Here is a 24888-nt window from a genome sequence, read left to right as displayed (position 1 = left end):
ATTGTGGAATTTGCTGCCATTACAAATCAGAAAAGCTTCTTCTTTGGCTGTTTTAAATCTGATCTTAAAATCCACCTCTTTTGTTAGGCTTTCCATCCTGTGTGAGCTTTTACCTAACTTCAAATTTTAGATATCTTTTACATTTACTGTTTCTAAAACATTTTATTCCTTTGGTCAGTGGTTGCTGCTATTTTTAAAGTTTTCTTTGCTCGGTGGTCTGTACGGCCATTAAATACGTTGTGGCTTTTCTTCTTTGTTTCTTTTGCTGATCACATGTTAGCTGTACTGCTCAACACTGCCCCCATGGTTTCCAGTGGTACTGCTCAGTTTGCTACGTCTAGCTATGCATTTGCAACTCTCTGAAACGGATTATTGTAATGAACATGGCGCATAAATGAGTCTTTAGTGGTTGTAATAAAGTATTGTTACCAGGTGCTGGTTTCACTAAGACAATCACATGTTGAGAAGATAAACTATAACCCATCCTTATCAAGGGTTTTTTTTAGTGTATGTGGTCAATCATTGAGGAATTTTTCATCACACCTTCAGAACATACTGACCATTTTAATAGTAGCCTGATAAAATATCTGGGAGGAGTTTGTTCAAATGCCAAAATGGCATCTTAGAACCAACATGGCCAACTTCCTGTTGGTTTGAGCCATTAATCCAAAGGATTCTTCACTTGCCTCGGCATGTAGAATACATGTACCAAATTGAATAAAAATTAATGAGGTGCAGTGACAAGGCTGCAACAAAAGGTGGATGTGGAGGCAATTCCCCCCAAATATGTCTGAGAACCCTAAAATACGTAAATTTATACATTCCCATGGAGTAGTATGCCAACTTTGAGTTTTAGGGCATGTTCAGGCCCCCGAAAAGACATTTCATTTAGCATAAAAAAGATTCTGTTTGCATTCAGTTGGCCTTTGGTGCTCAGCCGTGAATATCTGAGAAACAGCTTAAAACAGGTTGTAAAACAGTTATTTAAAGCCCTTCACTAACAGAGAAAAAAAAACATTGATGCTTCTTTCTTACTTTGAGAGAAAATATCCTAAATGATCTTCCTGCACTGGCAGGAAATTTCACTGGATTATAGTCTGAGTCTTCTCATGATAAATGTTTTATATTACAACCGCTTATCTTAGCCGTGTGTCCCAGAAACCAGAACAACAATACTAATAAAAAGCAATCATCCCAGCCTGGCATCTCAGAGGTTCTGCTGTCTGTGGAAATTTGTTAAACAAGATTGTTTTTCTGCCGCGCTGCGAACGTCGCTCGGGCGATGTTTCTGTTTGTAGAACGAAGGTGTCCAGCTTTTTCTATTTTCAGCTGCAGCAGACTCGCGTTCAGTTGAAGCTTAAATGATCAGTTTGGAAGCAAAGAGCCCTGTAATCAATGTCCTGATGGTAGAAATACCCATGTTGTAGAAGTGATGTAGAAGTGCTGAAACCAGTTCTGACAGCCTGTCCTTCAGGCCCACTGCTCCCCATTCCTTTAAAACACATGAAGCTTACAGATGTTTATGAGAAAACAAGCACATGCATGCACATGTGCAGCAGAGTCCATCAGATACAAATTAACATCAATGGATGCTTCATATTTTTTATTGAACACATTTCCAACCTAATCAGTCATGAGGAACAAAAACACACTGCAGCTTGCCAAGTTTGTGCTTTGATGCTCTGACGGGGCCAAACACCACAAGATTTCACTGATCAACACAGCGTTAGCTCACAAACATGACACAGGATCCTTCAGCAGGGACCTGGACAACAAAACCGGTTCAACATATCCAGGGTTTCTCTAATTGATCTGGTTTAACTGACTGACAGCTAAGTGGCACCACCACGCTGGTTATTAATTTCCACTGGGGTTTTCTGGCCATGTGTGCATTCATGTAAAATATGCAGAGATGACAACGGATCATCATTCCAGTCGTATATTCCTGAAAGGCTTAAAAACACCCAAAGCAGGAAGGATCAAGAATTAGTAAAATAATAATCCATTTAATCAACACGAATTAAAGCAGTCTGGGGATTTATTGTGAATGTCATGGTGTTGAAGTTATATGCATAAAGAGCCATGTCACTACTTTTTTTTTAAACCTAAACCACATTGGTCCTGCTTACATGGCGCTTCCATGCAAAACCCAATGCAAAAACGCAAGTAGAAAACAATGTAGTGGGCAAGCCCGGCCTGAAGTGGGCAGTAAAACTTTGCAAAACCTCATCAGACCTGAAGACATAACATCCCCTTGTTGGTTATCTAGCGCAGACTTTTCCAAGGGTTAGATTTTTGGGAACAACTAGCAGATGTTATCTCTGCATTTTCACTGATGGCATAAATTTTACACAAAAATACAGGTTTTGCTCTAAGAAACCAAAAGAAGACGGATGTCGTGTTGTTGTCGTCTTGCTGTTTGCGGGTATAAACAACACCTGAGAGCGCAAACGCAAGATGACGTGACAGATGTCATCGTCACTAAAAGGTTCCCATTCATGAGGAAAACTTTACTCTGTAGCCTGTTCTCAACCTTTGTGGTTTTGTCCACCCACAACTCTGTTACCGTGGAAACGAGACGCCAAAACGCAGTAAAACTTAAGCGGGGCCTTAAACTTTCAAATCTGGCCTGAAATATGGCACACCACGTAGATTCATTAAAACACACGAAGCCCTAATTCTATTTGTGGAAATGGAAATTGGAGTAATTGAGTAGGATGTCGTTACTCATTTGAGTCAATCTGCCTTTTACATCGACTTCAATGTAGAAAAAAAAGTAGAAAATTAGCTGACATGTAAAGACTGCTAAACTAATAATATATGGAGGTGTTTCCCTCTTTAATCAAGAGTGTAATTGTTTCATTTGACAGCAAGATTTCTAGTTTTCAGGTTTATAAATATCATCTCGCTCTCTCAAAACTCTGCTCGCTCACTCTTAAAGTCCCCTCTTGCTTTTAAATATATCATCTTCCTTTTAAAACTCTGCTCCTCTTCTCAAGGTTGCAGGTTCTAATCTCCTGCGCTTCAGCGTGGTCTCTTTCCCTTTCACTTGATTAAAGATGGGAAATACCCCATAATAATAATCTAAATATTAAAGGATATAAAAGTGATTAAATGTTATTTTCTTTTTTTTCTGAGACTAAAGTCTTTGAAAAGGCAGATTTTTAAATGTATCCAAAAGTAGTTAAAAAGCAAGTTTAAGTGTTATTTTACTGTCATTTATTATGCATATAAATTCATATGTGCTAAAGTCTTTCGTTAAACATTAAAACCTTCCTACAGGTGCTCTTGATGATTGTCTATTGTGTTTTCTTATAGAGGCCGTAGGATGTTTTCTGTTTCTTCACAGGTGAAGCAGCTGTTTATGTTTTATATCTTTCTTTCCCCTCTTTGTCCTTTCTTTTGTCCCTTCTGTCAAGCCCAGCATTAATATAAATTAACAAAAAACTCATTTAAAAATAAAAATAGTATAAGTATAAGTATAGAGAGAAGCCGTACATCCAGAAAGCTCCTCTCGGCACAACATGGCAGCTGGACCATCATCCTGCTGTCATGATGCTGGACAAATGCTAATGTCTTTTTCATGTCTAAGAGAAAAAATCTGGTCTGGAGACGGGGCTTTTACATGTGCTCGTCTCTTACGTCTGGAGACGAATTTCCAGCATCAGTTGCCATGGTGATGCAACCCGCTAACAAGAGATCCAGTTACATCATAGGTGTCACACTTCGGTCCTCGAGGGCTGGTGTCCTGCAGGTTTTCATTGTTTCCCTGATCTAACGCACCTGACTGAAATAAATGGGTTATTGTGAGGACGTTTCCAAAGAGCTGTTGGATCCATTTGTTCAGTTGTGTTGGAGCAAAGAAATAACTAAAACCCTTGAGGACTGGAGTTTGACACCCCTGAGTCACATTATCTTAAATAATAATCCAGAGCTGAATCTGAAGTTATCTTGATGAGATGTTAACCCTGCTTCGTGGTCCAGGCCCCAGAAGACTAATTTGATAGTGGATTAAAATGAGCTTTTATTCTGAAGCATTTTACCTTTTTTTCCCCAGATATTGTAAATTTTACCAGAATTTATAGATTTTTTTGCTTCTTTGAGAACATTAAAGCACTTGCTAACAAATAAATAAATACATTTTACAACTATAGTGCCAAAAAAAGCCATAAGATTAAAAAAAACAAACAATATATACAAAATTTTCCTGTTGCCATGAGAAATACATCCATCATAATAAATATAAAGACACAGTTCGGCAGTCCAACGAAGATGCTATGAGGCGATGAGGGCTGGAGGTTTTTGTGGAGTCACAGAGAATAAAACACATAATCAACCAGTAATTAGTCAGAACTGGAGTGTCCTCCTCACCACCGCACCACCTGGCTACTGTAGTCCTCTGTTGTGACTACCTCCTCCAGCTCCTTCACCTCCTCTTCCTCCTTCTCTGCTGCTCCTCCCAGTCTCAACAGCTGAGCCAGATAATTCCTGTGCAGCTGCTGCCTCTCCCGCCGCCTCCTCAGCCGCTCCTCCTGATGCTGCCTCTGCCGGTTGGACTGGTAGCGCTGCAGGAACAGCTCTTTGGCGTACTCGTACAGCTCCATGTCGAGGGCGTTAAGCCCCTCGATGCGCCACCGCACCTTCTCGCTGATCCCCACACTGGCGGCGCGCGTGCTGTTGATCTGGGTGAAGGCCCGGATGAAGCGCAGCCCGAACGTCCTCTCGAACAGGTACTGGGTCTTTCGCTGGAACTCCGTCAGCCCGAAGAAAGCCATGTTGCGCAAGTTAGCCTTGGCGCTGGCGAGCAGCACACGGCCTCGCTCCAGCTCGCTCATGGACGACATGTTGTAGCAGCCCACCAGGCTGAGGTCGGCCAGCATGCGGACCTGCCGGTTGTTGGCGAGGTTGGACGGGCAGTTCATGAAGTCTGCTAGTGGCACGCCCGTCCAGTCTTCGCCGCTGTAGCAGGCAGGAAGCTCATCCTGAGTGGGAGGACGGCCATCGCACATGTGAAGGGCAGTTTTCCACGTAGCTCCACGCTGGACGTGCTTCCACTCGCTGAGATAGCGCGACACAGGGTCGCGTAACATCGTGATGTAGTAGAAGTTCCTGCAGAGACGGATAAAAATACACAAGTTCATGGTACACAAATATTCAGATTTAAATTTAGAGGAAAAAATAAGAAGCAAATGTAGAGTTATTCTTTGAGAACTCCTCTGACAAACGTTCTACCTTTTCGTAATAAGGATTTATTTTATTAATTTACTGATGGATTGATTTTCTTTTGGTGTCTCCAGCACCTTTCCCATCTGTGGTTCACTCTGATCTGCCAACCACTGAGCTTCAGAAATTGCTGTGACCTGGTGGCTCAGAAAGCTTTCAGCTGACAAACACAGAATTTCTCTTATCTGTGGAGTTCAGCGACAAACAGAATCACTGAGGAAGCTGGACGAGCAGAGGCAGAAGAAATTCAGCTATTTTCGTTTCTTTCTTTTTCAAACCAAGACGAAAACATTGACAAAAGGAAAATTGAAAATCTTCTGTGCACTGATCAGTGTGACCTCACGATATGGTACAGAAATCACATTCATGGGGGGTTGCACATTTTATTTCTGGGATTCTTCAGAGCTGCAGTCTTTCTGGAAGGTTTCAGTCAACACAAAAAAACAAACAAAAAAAAAATGCAAGCTTCAAGGTCGTTTTACAGCATCGTCTCTCTAGAAAATGAACTTTTAAACCCCTAAATGCCACAATTTATTTACACTTATTAAAAAACTAAATAAGTGAAAGATGAGGAAAAACATAATGAAATAAAAATAACATAGAAATAAATAAATAATAATAGTAATAATAATAATAATACAAAAAAAATTGTAAGCTATTGTTTGCCATCTGTGGTCCTTTTTTCTTTGTTTTTTTTAATTTACTTATTTATTTTTTTTTTTGTTATGTAAACCAGACTATAGCAGCTGAAGCTTTTAATCCCAGTCAGCATGCAGACATGATGTTTCCAGGACAGCCTCAGACTTCAGAATATGAGGCTAAAAAGATGTAAAATGAATGTATCAATAGATACGCCAGAATAAAGACCGACCAAACTGCAATGAACTGAATGAACTCTTCAGATTTTCAGGGTGAACAACCTGCACACTGCAGTTGCTTCAGCTGGAAAGTAGAAAGTGGATTTTTTTTTATATTCTCGCTTTTTGCTCTGCGATCAACTGAAGAAATAATTGATTGCGTGTTATTTCGACCGAAGCATGTCAGACACTTCATTAAGACTTAAATTGTGTCTGCTGGCAGAAAATAACTTATTATGTCTCCTATAAAACCAATGCAGCTGTTTGGAAATTATTCTAAAGGTTTCAAGGCGTCTGATAATGAGTAATAACATACACAACCACAAGTCAGATAAATTTAAAATTTCTTTAAATTCAATGTGCAGTCATGTAAAATACTTGTGGAAGTACCTGTAAATTGTCAACAGGGTGGTTGTGGGGAGAAGATTGTCTTTTAAATGGTCAAAACTTTATGTATATTATGAAGGTTATAGGACAATCTGCAGCTATGCAAGACGCCACTACTGACCAGTGCAGACAGGCCAGTAGCAAATACCTTCCATAGTAATGGAAACCAGAAGATGGCCCATAAAGAAAAAAAGTGCTTGTTTGGAGAAAAGAAGATATTACATGTGCAACACATTAAATAAACTGTTAGCTTTCTGTTGTTACTGCCGTTTACCTAGTCGTGCCCTCGTTTGCTATCCTCTTAAGCTACGGTTCTTTTAGGGGTTTCTGCTTGACAGTGACATGCACAAAAATAATTTAGTATTTCACTGCGGTTATAAACTCTATGCAAACCATCTAGGTGTCAAAATAAAGCTAGCACTTGTGAGATTTCATCAGAGGTGGAAGCATCATCAAAGATGACACTGTGTTAAGGGAAGTGATATTTGGAACATAGGAAAAAATCTTCGCCCAAATATTTTTTTACAATATTTTAAATGCATTGAAAATTTGCTATAATAGACAAAAAAATAATTCCAAAGTAGCTAAAAAATGGACAAAAACCAAAAACACCTTAAACAGTTGCATAATATGGTATGGTACCACTCATAACTCCTGATTCAGCCAGCTGATTTCCATGATTAATTCCTCCTATTAATAGTGTGATCCAGTGGAATTATACTGATATCGCCATGGTTACGTCCATCTCACCAGTCATCAACGATAAGGAGGGAAAGATCTATGATGCAGAATGACTGGCACCTGTCATCGTCCAATCAAATCCATGTATCTAGAAGAGAAAACTGTCATTTTGCCCCCAAAGCGCAATGACAAACGTAGTTTCTTTACTTAATGCGGTTTTATCCCGGTGGATAGAAGTTTTAGAGATAAGACAGGATTTGTGAAGAGTGTTTTACAAACTTAAAAAAGTATTTCGGCCTTCTTCTGCTTGGTCATAGCAAAATGAAATCGGTGAGATTCGTGCTTGCAGTAGAGATGTTGTTTGTTGGTGTTCATGCCGTCGGGTGGACACTGAGATCCATAATTTGTGTTTACATATTTTTGTGGATTCTGTTTACCTGCTTTTAAAATTTTGTTTTCACTGGTTTTTGGTGGTGATATAAATGGTTTAAATGAGCTTTTAGCCAGAATTCTGTATTTTCTGTGGATACCACACATCTATATTAGCATTACAGACGTGCCCAGAGGTTAACCCTTTAACATCGGTACCTGGAGGGTGCAGGGCCCAAGAGGCTTTGCTGAGCAGCAATAAGTGAGATCTCCTCCTAAGATTCTTGGTGGTTTTTCAACAAGTTGAATTGGGCCAAAAAAGAAGTCACATTAAATTTCTTCGGACTCCTGAGCCTTATCAGAAAATTATGAACCATAGATGTTGAATGATGTAAAAAGACAACAGGCAGTAAATTCTGGACCTGGTTATCTCTAAAGGGGTTGATATTTCCTCTGTTGCTGTCACTGACTTGGCCTTTTCTGAACATTTTTGTATTTTGTTTGATTAACTGATCACTCAGATTGTCCAAACAAGCTGCTTCCCGGTTAGAAGAATCATGAGCAAACAGAAAACACCAAGCAGAAACACCACTGTGGTCACCAGCCTAAAAGGAGAACTTCAAATTCAGTCTGAGCTGTACAAACAAAGCCTGCGTAACTATAACAGTAAGCTGTGCAAAACCAAAGAGCTGCATTTATCAACATTTCTCTCTCTGTTTGCTATGATTGAAAAACTTAAAAATCCTCCTGAACAGTTCAGCCCAGAGCTCCTTTCCACTGAAAAATGCATCTGATTTGCCAACTTTTTTAGCCAGAATTTAAAACAATTAGAAACAAATATTAATGCCGCATGGTCAAACAAGAAAAGTAGTCTGTGTCTAAAACCTGGAAATTTAAAACAGTTGATTTAAAAATCCTACAAGAAACAGTTTAGCATTTGAAATCAACAACATGCACTCTGGACATGATACCATCCGACTTATTAAAAACAGTTTTTACCTCAGTAGAAAGTGGTCTACTGATAGTTAACAGCTCACTGGCATCAGGCACTAAATATAGCTGCCATTAAGCCCCTCCTCTAGACGCCTCTATATCAACAACTATAGACCAGTCTCTGACCTCTTTTATGTCCAAGATTACTAAGAAAGTTGTGTTTCACCAGCTGTATGACTTTAAATAAAAGTGGAAACCTTGATTAAATTTCAGTCGATCTCCAACCTCATCACAGCACTGAAACAGCTGTTAAATGAAAAAAAAAAAGAAGCAAATGTGGAATTGTGTTAAATTTCATTAAGCTGAATACTGACTCTGGTCTAGTATCGGTCCTGGTTCTGCTGGATCTCAGTCCTGCGTTTGGTACTGCAGATCACAGAATCCTGTTGCACAGGCTGGAAAATTGGGTTGGACTTTCTGTAGTGGTCCTTAATTGGATCAGGTCCTATTTACAAGGTCGGAGGTATTTTGTTAGGATCGTCTGCTATGAATCTGAGTAAATAGCCATGACTTGTAGACAGGGTCCGAAATTAACACTCGCCAGGCACCAAATGCGATTAATTTTTCATTTGGCAAGTAAATCTCAGAGGGCTATCCTCCAAATAGCGAGTAAATGTTTGTACCAAATTAGTCATGTTTTTCAGTCTTCCTTTTGGTGGATTTCTTCTTTATGTTCCTCTCTGTCTGCATGTATGAACGAAGCGCACGTCCACAAACATGCACTGACGCAAACACTCACACGTGACACGAGAACGCGCTGCACTGTTTCAGTTCTGTTTACCGTTTAGTTCAGGCTAATGAAGCAGGTAAATATGTGGAGATTTTTAGCCGGAGCCGGCAGCTTTCCAAAAGAAAGCTCAGTGAACTGGAGGATAAATCAGCAGCTTACAGCCCCAACCAGAAAGTTCAGCGAAAAGTGATGGTTTGGATAAAGCGGCGCCTTCTGTCTGTATCACGGCCCGGTTCTGCTCGCTTCTCATGCGCCAACTGTAGGCGGTAACACACCTGCCCGTGCCGACTGTAGGCGGTAACACACCTGCCCGTGCCGACTGTAGGTGGTAACACACCTGCGAGTGCCGACTGTAGGCAGTAACACACCTGCCTGTGCCGACTGTAGGCGGTAACACACCTGCGCGCGCCGACTGTAGGCGGTAACACACCTGCGCGTGCCGACTGTAGGCGGTAACACACCTGCGCGTGCCGACTGTAGGCGGTAACACACCTGCGCGCGCCAACTGTAGGCAGTAACATACCTGCGCGCGCCGACTGTAGGCGGTAACACACCTGCGCGCGCCGACTGTAGGCGGTAACACACCTGCCTACACCTGCGCGTGCCGACTGTAGGCGGTAACACACCTGCGCGTGCCGACTGTAGGCTGTAACACACCTGCCTACACCTGCGCGTGCCGACTGTAGGCGGTAACACACCTGCGCGTGCCGACTGTAGGCGGTAACACACCTACCCGTGCCGACTGTAGGCGGTAACACACCTGCCTACACCTGCGCGTGCCGACTGTAGGCGGTAACACACCTGCGCGCGCCGACTGTAGGCGGTAACACACCTGCGCGTGCCGACTGTAGGCGGTAACACACCTGCCCGTGCCGCGCTGTCAGCACAGCAGCACTCATGATAGACTGACGTGATGTTAGCCTGTTAGCTTAGCTTAGCTGTTTTCAACCTGAAGGGTGACGACAGCTGCATAACGGGCGTGACATGACTCCGTCTGTCAACCGATTAACTTATCAATATAATAATAATAATGATACTTATTATTGTATTGATCAGTTATTAAGTTCATTATTATGATAAATCAGCTTTTATGATTATTGATAAGCAATTTATATTCAGTATTACTGATTTGTCATGAATCAGATTTAGCTTTAAATTTATTCATTATCAATTTTTGTTAAGTTTATTTTTTAAACAATAAAATAAAAAGCAAAAATCAGGGAGTATGATCCCACCAAGGCTGTAATGCTGTGGCGCAAGGAATGTGAGGAGCAGGAGGCCAGACGAAGAGTAGAGAGGGACGAGTCTGATCAGGTTTTAGTTCATGAATTCAGACATTAACACTTTATCAAATAAAATCATTTTTCTTGTTGCTATTCTTTAATGTTGCTGTGACTTCCACTTTAAGTTTGGATACAACAAATCATAGTATTATAGAAAAAAGATGTGTGTAGAGGAATGTGTGTAAAATAATTTAATAATTTGGCCAGTAAAAAATATGTTTGGCCAGTGGATTTTTTCAAACACCGGTCAACTTGGCCAGTGATTAAAAAAGTTAATTTCGGACACTGCTTGTGGAGTCCCCCAGGGTTTAGTTCTTGGACTTCTTCTGTTCAACTTGTGAATGCTCCCTTTGGGTCAAATATTACAGAACTGTAACATTAATTATTATGTTGAAATGGGAGAGTATACATAAAAAATCTGTTTAATGTTTACATTAATGACATATTTGATGTATCACAATCACTAAAACTCGTACTATTTGTAGATGACACCATCTTCACCGTCTTTAATAATTATAATGAACTTGTAACCACGGTAAACAAGGAATTAAACAAAATGAAAAGTGTATGGATAGTAATAACTTATTATTTAAGCAAGACTAAGGCACTGATGTTTGGAAACTCTACAAAACCACAGATTATCATTGAAGGTGTCTAAATTGTTGAAAATGTACATGAAAATACATTTTTAGGAGTTATAATAGACAGTAAATTATTATGGCAAGCCTACGTCAGACCAAAAAACCAAAATCTCCAAAAACCTCTCAATCATATAGTCATATATAGTCTCAATAAATAAAGTGCAAATGTACTTTAATGTAAATGCTCTGTACTTTTTGATGCTCTTAAGTACCCATACTTCACTTATTGTGTTGAAAATGTGGGGAAATGGTTACCAGTGCGCATTTAATCCAATAGTTGTACTACAGAAATGAGCAGTCCTGATTATTCATGAGGTTGGGTTTCTAGAACTCACTCATCAGTTTATTCAATCTAAACTGTTAAAAATGAATTATCTTGTAGCGTATTGAACATTAATAACACTATTCAAAGTATTTAACTACCCAGTAATATGCAACATTTTTTCACAATTCGGGAGAGTTCTTATAAATTTAAAAGACATGAAAATTTCCCTTAACCAAAATTTCAAACTACTTGTAAGCATTTTTGTGTGACCTTATGAAACATTAAAACAGTCTGAAGATCCAACACAAGCAATGCCCAAATATCTATAGATTTAAACTACTATATAAATGTATGATTTGGTCACAATATAAGGATGGACTTGTTCTCCACCGTTAGTGGTATTGTCATTTCTTACCTTATTGGTACTTAATTACCATTTAATGTAAATAATGGTTGGTTGTTACCTTTGGCTACATCACCATGAATGTACCTTGCTTCTGTTTTCACATATTTTGGTTAATGTACATTATATTTTATGTCTCTCAAATTTGGTAAAAACTGTCAATACTGTTGCATAAATTAATGTAATCTGGTGAAGGCCTTTTGGTCATTGTCCTGGTTTGAAGATTGGGAAACAGGTGTGAGTATTGAACTTATTATGTAAAGCTATTGATGAGATTTGGGGTGGGATTAAATAAGTTCTCTTCTTTCAGCTCCATTTTGAGCATTAAGGATTTGCATTTATTCTATAGAGTGAAATTTGACTGTTGTATATCAGTTATGTGTCATAAATGCTCAAAATAAAAATGAATGAATGAATGAATGAATGAATGATCGATCAAAGTTATGCAGATGATACACAACTTTATGTGTCTCTGTCACCAGATGACTGCAGCCCAACAGACTTACTGTGTCGGTGTGGAGCAAATAAACACCTGGATGAGGGAGAATTTTCTACAATAAAATGAAGACAAAACTGAGATTATTCTGTTTGGTAGCACAGAGAAGAGGGTCAGCACTGGTAAAACTCGGGCTCTTAAAAGCACCGACCAAGTTCATAACCATAGAGTGTCGATAGACTGAGATCTGACTTTCAGCAGCCACATCAAAGCTTCACTAAGAAGCTTTTTACCAGCTCAGAAACATCAACAGAATTAAAAGTTTAGTCTCCCAGAAAGACCAAGAGAAACTCATCCATGCATTCATCTCCAGTAGACTGGATTACTGTAATGGTCTTTAACAGGACTTCTTCAAAAGAGCATAAAACATCTGCAGCTCATCCAAAATTCTGCTGCTGGAGTTTTAACCAGGACTAAGAGATCTGAACACATCACACCAGTTTTGGCTTCCTGTCAGTCACGGAATAGATTTTAAAACCCTTCTGATCGTTTACAGATCCCAGAACAGTTTAGGCCCAGAATACATCTGTGATGTGTTCAGAGAATATAAACCTAGCAGAGCTCTTAGATCCAAAGACTCTGGTCCAGACCAGAGTCCAGACTAAACATGGAGAAGCAGCATTTAGATGTTATGCTGCAAATAAGTGAAACAAACTGCCAGTGGAGATTAAACTTTAACCAAATGCTGACATTTTTAAATTCAGGTTAAAACATTTATTTTCTCCTAAGCGTATGCATGATACCATATTGCTAACTTTTAACTTATCTTGCTTTAAATGATGTTGTAAGGCAGTTTATGACTTTATTGTGATTTTTGCTATTTGTTATGGAGTTATCTGTTTTGTATTACTTTGTTCTTTCTTTGGGTAATAGCATTTTTTAAAAATGGTTTACCATGTTTTACTCGAATGTGATAAATTACATGAAAAGTGATCGATAATCATCAATTAAATCCCTCATTATAAATCTGCTGTTTAGGAGGTAAAAGTTGTAACTATTTCATTTCATGGCTAAACTGAGGAATCTGATTGAGCGGGGATGTTATTGAATGAAGAGCGCACAGCCAAACGGCCTTAAAAGGTCCACAATTTAGCAATTATAGCCGGACAGTTGATATCAATCAACTGTGATATATGCTTAAGTGAGTATTATGATGGTATCATGGCAGAACACACACTTGCAGGCAGACACACCACCCGGAGATAATGGCCATCCACAGTGGAAACTAAGTGAATTACCCATCCATCTTTCCCGGGTTGAACAGACAGCTCTAGATGGATGGACACGCATGAGCGGCTCACAAAAGAGCCCTTTGTTGGACTTCCATGAAAACAGCTCAGTCTTTCCTCCTCCTGTGCCTATCATCTATCTGTACAGCTAACCACAAGACAGCCGGATCAATACATGTCCATGCAAAGCTGCCGTTTTGCTTGTGTGCTTTCATCGTGACTTATTGACAAAGAGCAGCAAATGTCAAAGCTCTCCTCTTACTCGTGTCAGGGAAAGACGCAGGGTCACGTTAAGAAGGTCAAGAGTAATTCCTCGTTGGATGTTTGGCTGAAGTCTTCTAATGCAGGAAGTTTTTAACAGCATTGTTTAATTAGAAAAAAGGGAAAAATACAGTAAGTGTTCATTCAGGAAAAGCAACACCTGATAATTTACTGTCTAACCTGCTGTATACAGCAGTCAGTTCACTTTGAAGACAAGCATTGCTCCAAACATGGTCATCAGTAAAGCTTATTTTTACTATTTTAAACAACTAAAACCACAAAACTTTTGAGGTTTTAGGTTGACGTTAGATTGTGGATTTGTACTCTAAGTTAACCCTTAAACTCCAACAGTCAGCATGCAGACATGAAGTTTCCAGCCTCAGCTGTCAGATTATGAGGCTAAAATGATGTAAAATGAATGTATGAATAGATGTAGCAGCATAAAGGCCGACCAGAAGAAGAAAGCAGAATTTATTACTAACAGAACTTTGTAGAAATAACACACAGATCAGCAGTGACCAAGAATTTTCTCATCTCATCGTTCTCTCAAGTCTTGGCTTTCAGGATGAAAAATATTGGCATGGAAACAAACATTTAATCGACGTTGTTGACAATAAAAATAGTCACCAACGAATTTAACAGTCGACTACTGACGGCAAAAGAAAAGGGGGGAAAAAAACCTACAGAGTGAGACATCATCTTTTTTCCTATCTCTGCTGAGAGTTACACATGTGCAATAACGTCCACCAGGGAAAAATATGGCAGCGGAAGACGTCAAAAGTCTGGGACTACTTCACATTAAACTTAAAAAGTAAATTAAGTACATGTGAGATTTGTACAAGCGACGTTTCGTACCGTGGAAGTATGTCTGCAATGCGCGAACATTTAAAGAGGAGGAACGTCTGACTTAAGGATGAGTCACACATGACATACTGTCATGTAGTTAGTTATCATTTTTAAGACGCCTTTTTTTTTATGGATATTTGGTTTGTATTTACTTTTTCTGTTATCAGTATTGGGTTAATATCGGCAGCAAATGAATAAAGTGTCCATCTTGTCTTTTCAGTTGGTACATTTAAACGACCTCATGCAAGATTTAAAAGCTGAAAGTGAAATACGTTGCCATTTAATAATTATGAAACACATAATCCGATCAGTGGGCGGCTGATGTGATGATGGCTGATGGGGCGGCAGTGGCTCAGGCAGTAGAGCAGGTCGTCCAATGATCGGAAGGTCGGCGGTTCGATTCCCGCTCCCGCAGTCATCTGTCGTTGTGTCCTTGGGCAAGACACTTAACCCTCCTTGCCTCCAGTGTTGGCATCGCTGGTGTATGAATATGTTGGTGATGGTCGGAGAGGCCGTAGGCACAGACTGGCAGCCACGTTTCCGTCAGCCTGCCCCAGGGCAGCTGTGGCCACACAAGTAGCTTACCATCACCAGGTATGAGTGAGGAGTGGATGAATAATGGATTCACACAATGTATAGCGCTTTGGGTGCCTTGAAAAGCGCTATATAAATCTAATCCATTATTATTATTATTATTATTATTATAATCCGATCAGTCGACTAATCGACTGTCAAAATAGTCGATAGCTGCAGGCATACTAACAACAGAAACTATTTCCATGTTTCCTCTTTTTCCGCATTTCCAGTTATTTCTGTTAGTATTTACCTGCTATCCTCACAAACTTTTTAGACACACATAGAACTTATATTATGTTTCACATGTTTTCCCCATGTGAATCACATGTGAATTAAAGCTCATTTACAAATATAGTTCACATGTGTTTCACATATGCGTTTCAGATGTAAATCACATGTGGCTGACACGTGTTTCACATGTAAATTGCGATTTTCACATGTGATTCACAAATAAACTGTGTGTACACCACACGTAAAACATGTGATTTACACATGTGAATCACATGTGAATTAAAGATGTTTTACAAAGGTGTTTCACATGCTTTTCATTAACTTTTTACTTGTAAATCACATGTGGCTGACACGTGGTTCACATGCAAATTGCGTGTTTCACGTGTGATTCAGACATAAACCACATGTACATCACATGTAAAACACATGATTTACACAAGGAACACATGTGGTTCACATGTACATGTGTAGCACATGTGTTTTTCTGTAAGAGAGTCCAAATCTGACTTCCTAAGTTAACTCTAAGTGAACATGTGCAAGAGCCACCGTGAAAAAACACAAGCAAAATCACCGTGAAGAGACGGTGCAATTCTTCCTAAAGCTAAAGTTAAATCAACGTGTCGCATTTAGCTTCCGATCAATCCCACGATTCGTCGATACCCCTCTTGCAGCCTGTCACCTTTCTCCACACAGTAGAGCTGCAAACACTATTGATTGTGTCTCACCATTTCTCCCTGATTGTCTCTCTCACTCTCTAAATCAGCATCAAAAAAAGCTACAGAGGAAACTAGCAGCAGTAGATCGATATCTGCCTTGTTAATTCACTCACTGCCTTCAAGGACACCATCAGACTGATGATAAAAGCCTTGATGGAAACTATTTATACCACTGAAGAAGCAGCCACACAAAAAGGACGTGGATCCGCCATAATCACATTTAATTTATCCTTTTAAAAAAAAGAAAAAAATAATTTGGGATGAGTCTGAAAAACCGCCTCATTCCTCAGTCTCGACCTCATCCTGTTTCAATGAGCTCCATCAGTGAAGTATCCACTTTCCAAACCATTTCTATTAGAGGACATCTGCAGATCCACATTCATAAAGCTGGAGTTTCATCCTCTAAAAACCTAAAGAACCAAACCAGCTCATTTGTGAGAGGACATTGAGGCTAGGTTCACACTGCAGGCTAAAGTGACCCAATCTGATTTTTTTGCCCCTATGCGACCTGTATCTGATCTTTTCATGACAATCTGTCTCTCCTCTTTTGTAAGAAGGAGGAATCTAGTTGTTCATGGTTCTTACCAAAGTTTTTATGTTTGTTTGTTTGTTTGTTTGTTTGTTTTGTTTTGGTTTTTTTTTTTGGTTTTTTTATAGGACCTTCTCTAACACAGTAGCTGGCAGGTGGTAGACAGAGTTTATACTTCAGCTATGCAGGGGCGGGTCTAGAAAAGTTTTGAAGGGGGGCACTGGCCAGGAAAAGGGGGGTACAAATGAGACCTTTGTGTTTTTAGCCACATCATCAATTTCTTCATCAATATCAGCTGTTTAACTTCATTTGTCAACATCTGGTGGTTTTATAACAGATATGTGAGATGATGATATGTGAGTTCTGCATTACGACCTAAAACATGGTAGAGATGATGCAAAACAACATATAGAAGTACATTACATGCTGCATTTACTGACTTTTGGACATCTGATGTGTACCCAAGAGAATCAGTTAACAGTAAATATTTGTAAGTATGCAGTAAAAATGTGCAAATTTCAGGCATGGTTGTGAATGGTGATTAATCAAGATTAATTAATTTGTAAGCTCATTCATTTGACAGTCCTAACATATATATATATATATATATATATTTGTATATATATTTACATATATTGATGCATCCTCACCCATGCACAGCAAATTTACTGACTTATGTACACAAAGAACAGATTACAGTCTTCCTCAGCCTTAATCGATACCAGCTGTATACTCTCTTTTGCAGAGCATAACCCAGTTGATCCGAATTTCAGCAGCTGATAGCTGGTGCAGAAACACAGATTTATAGGGAGAGAGTTGATGAGAAATGAGATGCTATTTCTGGTGATAAAAGAAACGCCCTGGGGATGGAGGTGTAAAGACCAGGGAACCGAGGACTCCACCAGAAAGACGTTGTGTGCAGGCAAGTGAAGGCGTGAAGATGTGATGGAGCAGTGAAATGAAATCATTCATGTTCAGTCTTTCAACAAAGAACCTTCATTTGTATCTGCTTTTATCAAAAAGTTGTCAAATTCTCTTGTTGGTATGCTCCTCTTGAGTTCCTTTAGTTCTTTCAGTTATCAAAACACACCCACGGCATGCACAGCATGGAGGCCAACCCTACACAAAACAACCTGGCATGTGCAGCTTTATACGCTTTACCGTCTTAGCCTTAACCTTCGCTTGATATCTTAATCTTTTACGGCTTTGTGAGGTGTCAACCATTCTTCTAGGTCAGCGTAGATATGGGGAGTATAAATGGAAGATTGCACTCTGCAAAGGTCACATCTACCCACACACACAAGCAAGAAATGTCTAAAAAGGAAATCCACTTTTTAGAGATGTGTGAAGGTCGCCTCCTTCTCTGAGCTGCTTTGAAAGTAGTGATTGGATTCCAACTTTTATCTCCATATTTGTTGATTTTAAAAAGAGATGCACTTGATTCTTACTGTACCATAAAGTAGTTTAGCTTCTGCGTCAAACGTCCTCCAGAAAGTCTGGCAGCATCAAAAAGAGAGGATGCAGCCTGGTATCTGACACACAAGCTGTTCTTCTGGTCAATCCGGTCCACAGGTTTGAGTGCAAATCCGGACGCCTGGATTATCACCCTCCTGCCCCTCCTTGGCAGTATAACACAACCTGTTTTAGACTGTCCCTAATCTGTGTAAGAAGTGTGGAGATTACCAAGATATCCTGAATATCCCTCAGTTCTCAGACAGGACACTGCTTTCTGTCCTGAAGCCAGCATGCTTGTGTGTTTGCTTTCTTTAAATTTATTTTACGTCTACCATAACATTATTTTTTTTAACCATTTATAACCCGAGGTTTCCCAGGTGGGGAACAGATGGGGCCAAAATGGGTTCAAAATGGCCATTTTGGAGGCCTGAACTGTCTTTACTAAAAACCCCTCGTCCCTTTATCAGAGCTGGTCTTTGAAGAAATAATGTTCACATATTGTTCTATGATCTGAAAGAGGTTTAGAGCCACAGCTGCATCTCCAAAGAGATATTCAGATTCATCCTGAAAGGTTTTTTTTAAGGCAAGCCTGCAACTTTTTTCATTTGTGCTATGTGCCATCTTCATTTAATCATCACCAGTAACACATATACTGATATTTACACATGATCTGCTACTGTAGTAGATAAATTACTTTTGTGACTGGTGAAAAATAAGTGTTTACTGAATCTACAGTTATGATTGCAGCCTGGGATGGTATACATCGTTCATATCTCAAGAATCTTAGCTTTCTAATGGTGTATAACGTGTGGAGATACTACTTGGAAGAGAAACTGAAAAAAATACATATTTATTTGTCACGTCCCGCCAACTGGACATCTGGTACTAACGGGTTAATGAATCTTAGAAGTGTTCCCTTCACTATGAGTCCAGAAATATTCAGGTAGACCTTGTGGTTGCAGAGATATCCTTATTTTATTATGGGTATGCAATAGAGATGCATCGATCAGCTTTTCTGAGGTTCCGATCTGATGCTGACTTCTGAAATTTGGATATCGGCCGATAAAGATATTTTCCAATGAAAAATAGTTGTTTTTTTTTACGTTACTGTAATTATTGCTTTTTTTATTGTGTAAGACTAATTGAAAGACTAAATTAATCCAATTTAAATGTTTTCTAAAATAATTTATAAGAAAAAAACCTTCTATAGTAATTCAGTGTTTGTAGTTGCTTTATAATCTTACTACCATTCCTGAGAAGCTGCTGATGATAGAAGTGATAGCACCGGAGTTTTAAGGGTTAAACCGACAAACAGAAATGACTGGAAAAGGGCAACGTTATAATTAGGGGGAGAAAGCTGATGAAAACCTTTATCACATATAAACTTTTCTTTGGTAGCTGAAAGTCATTTTTGCTGTTTTAAAAATTTAATCTATCAGCTCAGACCTAAATATGTAAAAAAAAAAAAAAGGTAGTAAATAGCTGGCTTTCATATGCCTGCACACAATGCCCAATTACACTTTTGTTTGTTCCATTTTTCTTCTGTTTGCTATGTCTAATTTTAGTTACAAAATAACAAACAATGAGGGATTTTAGTCTTTGATATTTTCAACTAAATGTGCTCATATTTTTATTTTTGGCCACAAATCTCTGTGGTTTATTCATACAACGCTGCCAACTACAAAACACGTCCACATCGGCCTCCTTGCAGTAATTACTTGTGGGATTTCACAAAGTTTTCCCACTGGTCCTCCTCAGATGGTGAAGTGTGTCAAGACAAGCGGAACGTGCAACAGCAAAATCACTAAAGCTGGGCTTAGAAGCTTCAGAAATCATTATAGGGAACGCAATTTGGCTATATTCATTCCAGTCATGCTCCGGTTTGCACCTTTAACACGAGCAGAAAGCAGACGACTATAAGTATTCAGAGACTATAACCGAAAGACATCAACAAAGACAAGTAAGAGAAGAAGAAGAAATATGTGTTGCTAAATGACTTCATAACTCTAATAAACAGAATGTAATAATTTGCAAATATCATCAAAATTTCATTGAAACGTTTTGCTATTTCATGATAAATATATAATTTTTAATCTAATGTGTGCAATGTGTCTCAGAAAAGTGGGACAGGGTGATATTTACCATTTAACAGAGGGGTAAACATTACCTGGACTCTGTATCAGAGATGCAGGCTTTTGACCTAGGTACTAATAATAAGCAGGATGGTCCATGCACGATTTAAAAAAAATCTAATTTTGTTGTTTAATCGCAGAACAGTTTTCCAATTTACCCTTAATTGTGTTGTCATTGACATTTCAGCTGACATTATTTTAATGTTATCTCTGAATTTAATAGCACTATAAGGTTTATAAAGAAAATATCACTATTTAATTTTAGAGAATGATAGAAACAATACTTTATAAAACACAAATTACTACCATCACAGACTTCTGACTTAAATTAGCATATGTGACATAACAGATGATATAATGTTAGACAGACGTCATTGACAAGCTGGTGCTTTAACACATACCCTGAGATGGAAGGACCAAATTTCTCATGTCATCTGTGGTGGCCAGATCAACGTCACGTAAGCCAGTTTTTATTTATTCCTGCTCAGCCTGCATCACAATATCAGGCTGCATCAAAGGAATTCCCCCAAAAGGCCTGTACATTCACCCTTTTCTTAAAATAAAACTGGTGTTGGGCTGTACATCTGCTTTTCCACCCACAAGATGAGACGAATCAAAACTTGAGTCTAGAATCAAACTCAGTTATGTTCGATGTCTTTCTTTTAGGTGTTAAAAATGTTTTTAAGAGAATTTAAATTTTGGTTAATGACAGTTACAACATGTAAAATATTTATTTGTACTAAACAAACTTAGTATTTTAATATTATTTTACAAACACTCATAAGGAATGCTATTGCAACTTAATGTTGACAGTAAACAGCAGCATTAACTTAGCCTATAAAGTTAAAATACTTCAGTAAGTATGATTGGGTAGCAAACATGGTATATTCCAGAATTACACTGACGCTAAAATGTTGCAGTACTTGTCATATGGGACTTTTATGACTTCATAATGAATGCTTGTTGTAATAGTTGTAATAAAATATCCAAAGGTCAACAAATCTGAACTCCTGTCCATCAATCCAATGTTAGAATGCCTGCAGCCAATGTTGATGTTAGCTTATTATTTCTTTTATTTTCTAGCATTAAAGAAAAGTGGGATTTATTTTATGTGAAATGTAAAGAGTTTAAAAATGATTTAAACTTTTTTCTCCCACAGGTAGATTAATGTAACACTAGAATAGTTTGGGAACCTTTTGGCATATTAAACAGAGAAGAAGACTCAAGAATATGCTAATGGTAACAGTGAAGAACAAGTGTAAGAGGAAGAAAAAAAAGACAACTTTTAGAAAAAAAAGTTTAGCTCTTAAGCATATTATCCTAAATTAGCTTAAAAAGCTTTACTAATCTACTATTTATTATAATCTCCTCCCTGAGCCGCCACCTTACCGCGGTGGAGGAGTTTGTGCATCCTGATGATCCTAGAGGCTACGTTGTCGGGGGTTCATGCCCCTGGTAGGGTCACCCATGGCAAACAGGTGTCTAGGGGAAGGACCAGATGAAGCGCGGCCCAAAAACACCCCTATGATGACGACAAACCAAGGACCAGGTTTCCCTTGCGTGGGGTACGTGGGTCACCGGGGCCCCACTTTGGAGCTAGGCCTGGAGGTGGGGAATGGAGGCGAGCGCTTGGTGGCCGGGCCTTTGCCCATGGGGCCCGGTCGGGCTCAGCACAAAAGGGTGACATGGGGCCCCCCCTTCCCATGGGCTCACCACCTGCAGGAGGGGCCAGTGTGAGCTGTGAATGTCATCCCTCTGGCGGGGAAGGAGCCTGAGCTGGTGCACGAGGTTGAGCGGTTTCTGCTAGATATACTTGGACTCACCTCAACGCACGGCTTGGGCTCTAGAACCAACCCCCAAACGTGTTGGTGGACACCAGAAGAAGGAGTCCTATCGGGCCTTTTTGGCCTGTGGGACTCCAGAGGCAGTTGATGGGTATCGGCGGGCTAAGCGGAGCGCAGCTTCAGCAGTCGCTAAGGCAAAAACTCAGGCATGGGAGGAGTTTGGAGACGCCATGGAGAATGACTTCCGGATGGCTTCGAGGAGATTCTGGTCCACCATCCTGCGGCTCAGGAGGGGAAAGCAGTGCTCCGTCACCACTGTGTACAGTGGGGATGGGGCTGCTGACCTCGACATAGGATGCTGTGAGGCAGTGGACGGAATACTTCGAAGACCTTCTCGATCCCACCAACACGTCTTCCGATGAGGAAGCAGAGTCTAGGGACCCTGGTGCTGGCTCTCCCATCTCTGGGGCTGAGGTCGCTGAGTTCGTTAAAAAGCTCCTTGGTTGCAGGGCCCCGGGGGTGGATGAGGTCCACCCAGAGTTCCTTTCTATACTTTAGAGCTAAACCTTTATCTAAAGTTTAGTTCTTATACTTCTTCTAATACTGTTGATAATTATACAAATTGTGTTAAATCAGTATTTATACTTATACTTTATTTTCGTACTGTCTCACCACCTCGATCATTTGTTAAGGCCTCAAAAAAGGCCAAAAGCCAGTTTGACAAGGCACACAGATCTTGAAAAATTATTATTGTGAAATTCCCTGTGTCTTGTCTCAGTGTCCCTTCCTTTGTGTAGTTGAGTTGGTTCCTGTTTTATTTTAAAGTTTCTGTTGGTGCTTTAAAGACCTAATAGTTCCTGCTTTGCTGCTGTACAGACTCTTCCTGCTTTTGCTCTCCCTTCTGCTGCATTCTTCCTCTTTTTATTTAGATTTTTACACTGATTTTTCCTCTTTTTTACCTACAAACCCACCCACAGTAGTTTTTTTAAACCTATAAGTTGCTGGGACTAAAGAATTTTTTACCAGAAACCGCAACATTTTTCATACCTCTTTTATCTGCAGCGCTCCACAGCTGAAGCCTACATGTAGCACTCAGCTAAAGTTAAGTAGCTTGGAAAGGTGCTAACGCTAGGCAAACTAGCAGGAAGATGCCTTCCATCTCCACAGACAACTACCAAGACCTATTTAAGAAAATAACAGCGCTGGAGGCAAAAGTTTGTCGCCTTGAAGTCAATATTGAAGTAAATGGACTGCATGGAAATTAAACAACCTTGTCATTGGCCCACAACAGCGGAGGTGAGCAAGCTAACAGATGGCTAAGAAGCACAGATAACATTACTAAAAAAAGAAGCAGCAACAGGTTCAGGAAATACACTGTGTCCATTGAAAACCAGTTTAAACACCATGATACAGTTTAATCCCATTAGCAGCAAAGATCTAGACGATATCATACGTGAGTTGAACTCCTCTTGCTGCTTGGACATCCTGCCCACAGGCCTTTTCAAAAAGGTCTCAAGAACTCTGGAGCCAGATCTGTTACAATTGTTAACTTATCTTTAATTTCAGGTGTCTTCCCAGAACTTCTAAAAACAGGTGTAATCAAGCCTCTGCTAAAAAGGGACAATCTAGAGAAGACACAAATGAGCAACTACAGACCGATTTAAAATCTTTCTTTTATAAGTAAGATCATTGAAAAAGTCGTTTTTCATCAACTACATGACTTTTTAACACAAAACAACTGCTACGATGTCTTCTAGTCAGGTTTTAGACAGCACCACAACACTGAGATGCTCTGACCAAAGTCATTAATGACATATGTTTGAACACAGACGATGGAAAAATGTCAGTCTTAGTCTTACTGGACCTCAGTGCTGCATTTGATACAGTCAACCACAATATATTACTTAAATGACTGGAGAACTGGGTGGGCCTCTCTGGCACTGCACGACTCTGGTTTAAATCTTATTTAGAGAACAGGAAGTACTTTGTGTCAATAGGTAACTTTACATCTGAGCAGACAAGAATTACATGTGGAGTTCCCCAAGGTTCCATCCTGGGGCCTCTTCTGTTTAACATCTACATGCTCCCACTGGCACAGAAAAACAACATTAGTTACCATAGCTACGCAGATGACACACAGATTTATATTACAATATCACCAGGAGATCGAGGCCCCGTACAGGTTCTTGGTAAATGCATTGAGGAGATTAATGACTGGATGTGTATGAACTTTCTTCAGTTAAACAAAAATAAAACTGTGGTGATGTTTTTGGAGCCAAATAGAAACGATTAAAAGCTCACCACAGAGTTTCAGTCTATACACCTAAAAACCACCAACCAGGCCAGAAATCTGGGTGAATTGATGGACTCTGACCTTAACTTTAAGAAACACATTAAGGGAATTACAAAATCAGCCTACTATCACCTTAAGAATATATCAAAGGTAAAAGATCTGATGTCTCAGCAGGACCTGGAAAAACTAGTCCATGTTTTCATCTTTAGTCGGCTTGATTATTTTAACAGTGTCTTCACAGGTCTACATTAAAATCAGTTAGAAACCTGCAACTTATTCAGAACTCTGCTGCTCGATTCCTCACTAAAACCAAGAAAGTGGACCACATCAGTCCAGCTCTGAGGTCTTTACACTGGCTGCCTTTTTGTCAGAGGATAGACTTTAAAGTTCTGCTGCTGGTTTATAAAGATCTGAATGGTTTAGGACCAAAATACATCAGTGACCTCTTGACCCAGTATGAACCTGCCAGAACCCTCAGGTCATCTGGATCCAGTTTATCAGTCCTCAG

The 24888-nt window shown here is 39.6% G+C and overlaps 1 protein-coding gene across 1 annotated transcript in view; it reads right to left on the bottom strand.

The window, feature by feature from the left end:
* Positions 1–3217: 3217 nt before the first annotated feature.
* Positions 3218–24888, bottom strand: part of LOC121635195 (heparan-sulfate 6-O-sulfotransferase 3-B-like) — a 36928-nt gene continuing 15257 nt past the window's right edge. Inside the window, exon 2 of the mRNA XM_041978278.1 lies at positions 3218–5109. Coding sequence (XP_041834212.1) covers positions 4368–5109 — 742 coding nt within the window. The 3' untranslated portion in view covers positions 3218–4367. The remainder of the gene's footprint in view (positions 5110–24888) is intronic.

This window comes from Melanotaenia boesemani, chromosome 24 (genome assembly GCF_017639745.1).
Source record: "Melanotaenia boesemani isolate fMelBoe1 chromosome 24, fMelBoe1.pri, whole genome shotgun sequence".
NCBI lineage: Eukaryota > Metazoa > Chordata > Actinopteri > Atheriniformes > Melanotaeniidae > Melanotaenia > Melanotaenia boesemani.
The sequence above is the reverse complement of the archived record's forward strand: the minus strand, read 5'-3'. Positions and strand labels throughout refer to the sequence as shown.